The 2,281-nt window shown below is 36.7% G+C and overlaps 1 protein-coding gene across 1 annotated transcript in view; it reads left to right on the top strand.

The window, feature by feature from the left end:
* The first annotated feature begins 97 nt into the window (after positions 1-97).
* LOC110032235 (carotenoid 9,10(9',10')-cleavage dioxygenase 1-like) overlaps positions 98-2,281 on the top strand; it is a 23,499-nt gene continuing 21,315 nt past the window's right edge. Inside the window, exons 1-2 of the mRNA XM_020735798.1 lie at positions 98-220; positions 298-435. Of these exons, the coding sequence (XP_020591457.1) occupies positions 98-220; positions 298-435 (261 nt within the window). The remainder of the gene's footprint in view (positions 221-297; positions 436-2,281) is intronic.

The following is a 2,281-nucleotide window of genomic DNA, read 5'->3' as shown; positions in this document are numbered from 1 at the left end:
TATATATATATATATATGTATATATATATATATATGTATGTATATATGTTAACGGCCACCTACATTAGTGTTGCACAGCGGAAGAAGGAAACCAGTCATGGTGGCGACCGCGTCCTCTGTGAATTCCTTCCATTTCTCTGCTTCGGCTCGACGGCCACCGATCAATCCGCCATCGTTAAACCTCGCTCGACTATCGTCCACCTTCTCCTCTTTCACCCAGGTAACCGCCAGCAAACGGCCATGAAGTTAATTAAGGATTTCAGGGCAATCTTTATATGAATGTTAAATTGTATGTAGCCACTTATCGGGGAGCTCCGACAAGCTCCGGCGAGCGTCGGTGTTGCCAGGCTGATCGAGAAAGCTTCTGGGAGATTGCTGGATGCATTTGTAGACTTCGCTTTCCAATTTGCAGATCAGCCATGGCTCCCTTCGCAGGTCTTCTTTTTGTTTTTATACGTTTAACAACATATGAAGCAGATTAGATGCTTATTCAAACAACAGCTGTAGCTGTTATCTTAAGTCAACAATTTTGAAGTATATTCTAATAAAACATGTTCAAAATATTATCATTAGGTCTGTCAAAAAAGCTCGTTGTTGGTGAACGATAGTCTTTGACTCATTAAGAAGCTCATATTCGATTTACTCGCTAAGTTGACGAGCCGAACATAAACAATTTTTTTTGCGCTCGATATATAAACGAGCCAAACATGAAAAAAGATTTATTCATTTTTGTTCGACACATTTTTTTTGCTCGAAGTAATTAAATTAATATATATATATATATATATATATAAATGATCTTTTCAGCGATACAAACTAAAATTTTATCTAATAAACACTTTTTTTTGTTCTTGTTCCTGCTAGATTTTAGCGCACTTATGTTTTTCCTGTTGTCTGTAGAAAAAATATCAGGACATAAGCTAATTTTTGCTTTTAAAGATGGTTGGAATCTCACACTTAATGATTAAAGGGCACCACAGGGTGGCATCATAGACTTTGACATGGACTTTGATCAAGTTGATTTAGACTATGAGGGTCCCCTGATGAACGTGGTCAACCGTCAAGAAAAAGAAGCGCTGCCACCACTATTAAAGATTAGCACCAAGGAGGATTCCTAAGTGAAGGGTAAGAAAGTGATAGTGCAGCAAGATCCGATGGAGGGGACTAGTCGCCTACCATCTATGATAATTGCATCGACTGGGGGCTTAGTTGCTGCTAATGATAAGATACTGTCAGATGCAACGTTACGAAGGATGCAAAGCAGAAATGCTAATCGCCAAAAACATAGATCTTTCCTGCGTGAAGAAAGAAGACACTAGAAGAAGGCAGAAAACTTACTTACCCTAATTCCTGAGGGGAAAATCTACGATCCATGCATGAGAGAGACTTCCTCCATCTTGCCTGCCATAGAGGATGTGTCTGAGTTCACTACAAAGTCGATGATACCAGAGGTTTCAGATAGTCTTTGTGTGGGTTGCCTGGCATGCAACACTAAGATTCCCACATGGAGACCAACTATAGAGGCATTTGTGGAATGCCCGGACTGCAACATCCTCCACCTAGAGCGTTACAGAACTCTGGAGGAGTACACGTCCACTGATGATGGATTTCAAATCACCGATCACTTAATGGGGGAATCATATATTATGCTGGACAGACAAATCTGCTTAAGCAAATCAATATGGCAAATGAAGTGACAAACAAGCTACTACAGTTGAAGGCTTTTTTGGCGGAGGAAATATTATGTTAGGACACCGTAGGCATGAATTGGTGGTATTCTGATAGTATTGTGGTTATATTGTGGAACGATATCATCACAAATGCTAACTAAATACTATTGTATGAGTGTATAATAGTATTGTGGTTATATTCTGGTAGTATTTTGGTGATATTGTGGTGTTATTTCTGTACAATACATCCACAATATCACCAGGATACTATCAATCTGAGCCTAATCCACACTCATCTCTTCCACACATAATATTTTCTCTTTTTTAGTGAAAGGCCAAGAACTCAAAGTTTCCAAATTTGACTAGAAAGAATAGAGACAACTGAGGTATAATCAGATCAATAATGCAATTTCTTTTCTTATTTGAGATCATTTTATTTTTAAAAAATAACATATTTATATAATGTATTTCTAATATATTCTTTATCAAAAAAATATATTTGCATATTTTTATAAATATTTAAGATATTTTTAAATGCTTCCAGTCTTTTTAAATTTAATTGTTATCCTCAAACATATTATTTCAAAACAAAGTATAGACAAATATATATA

Source organism: Phalaenopsis equestris, unplaced genomic scaffold, assembly GCF_001263595.1.
Source record: "Phalaenopsis equestris unplaced genomic scaffold, ASM126359v1 Scaffold000893, whole genome shotgun sequence".
NCBI classification, from domain to species: Eukaryota; Viridiplantae; Streptophyta; class Magnoliopsida; order Asparagales; family Orchidaceae; genus Phalaenopsis; species Phalaenopsis equestris.
Note: the sequence above shows the minus strand (reverse complement) of the source record. Positions and strands in the feature narration are given on the sequence as shown.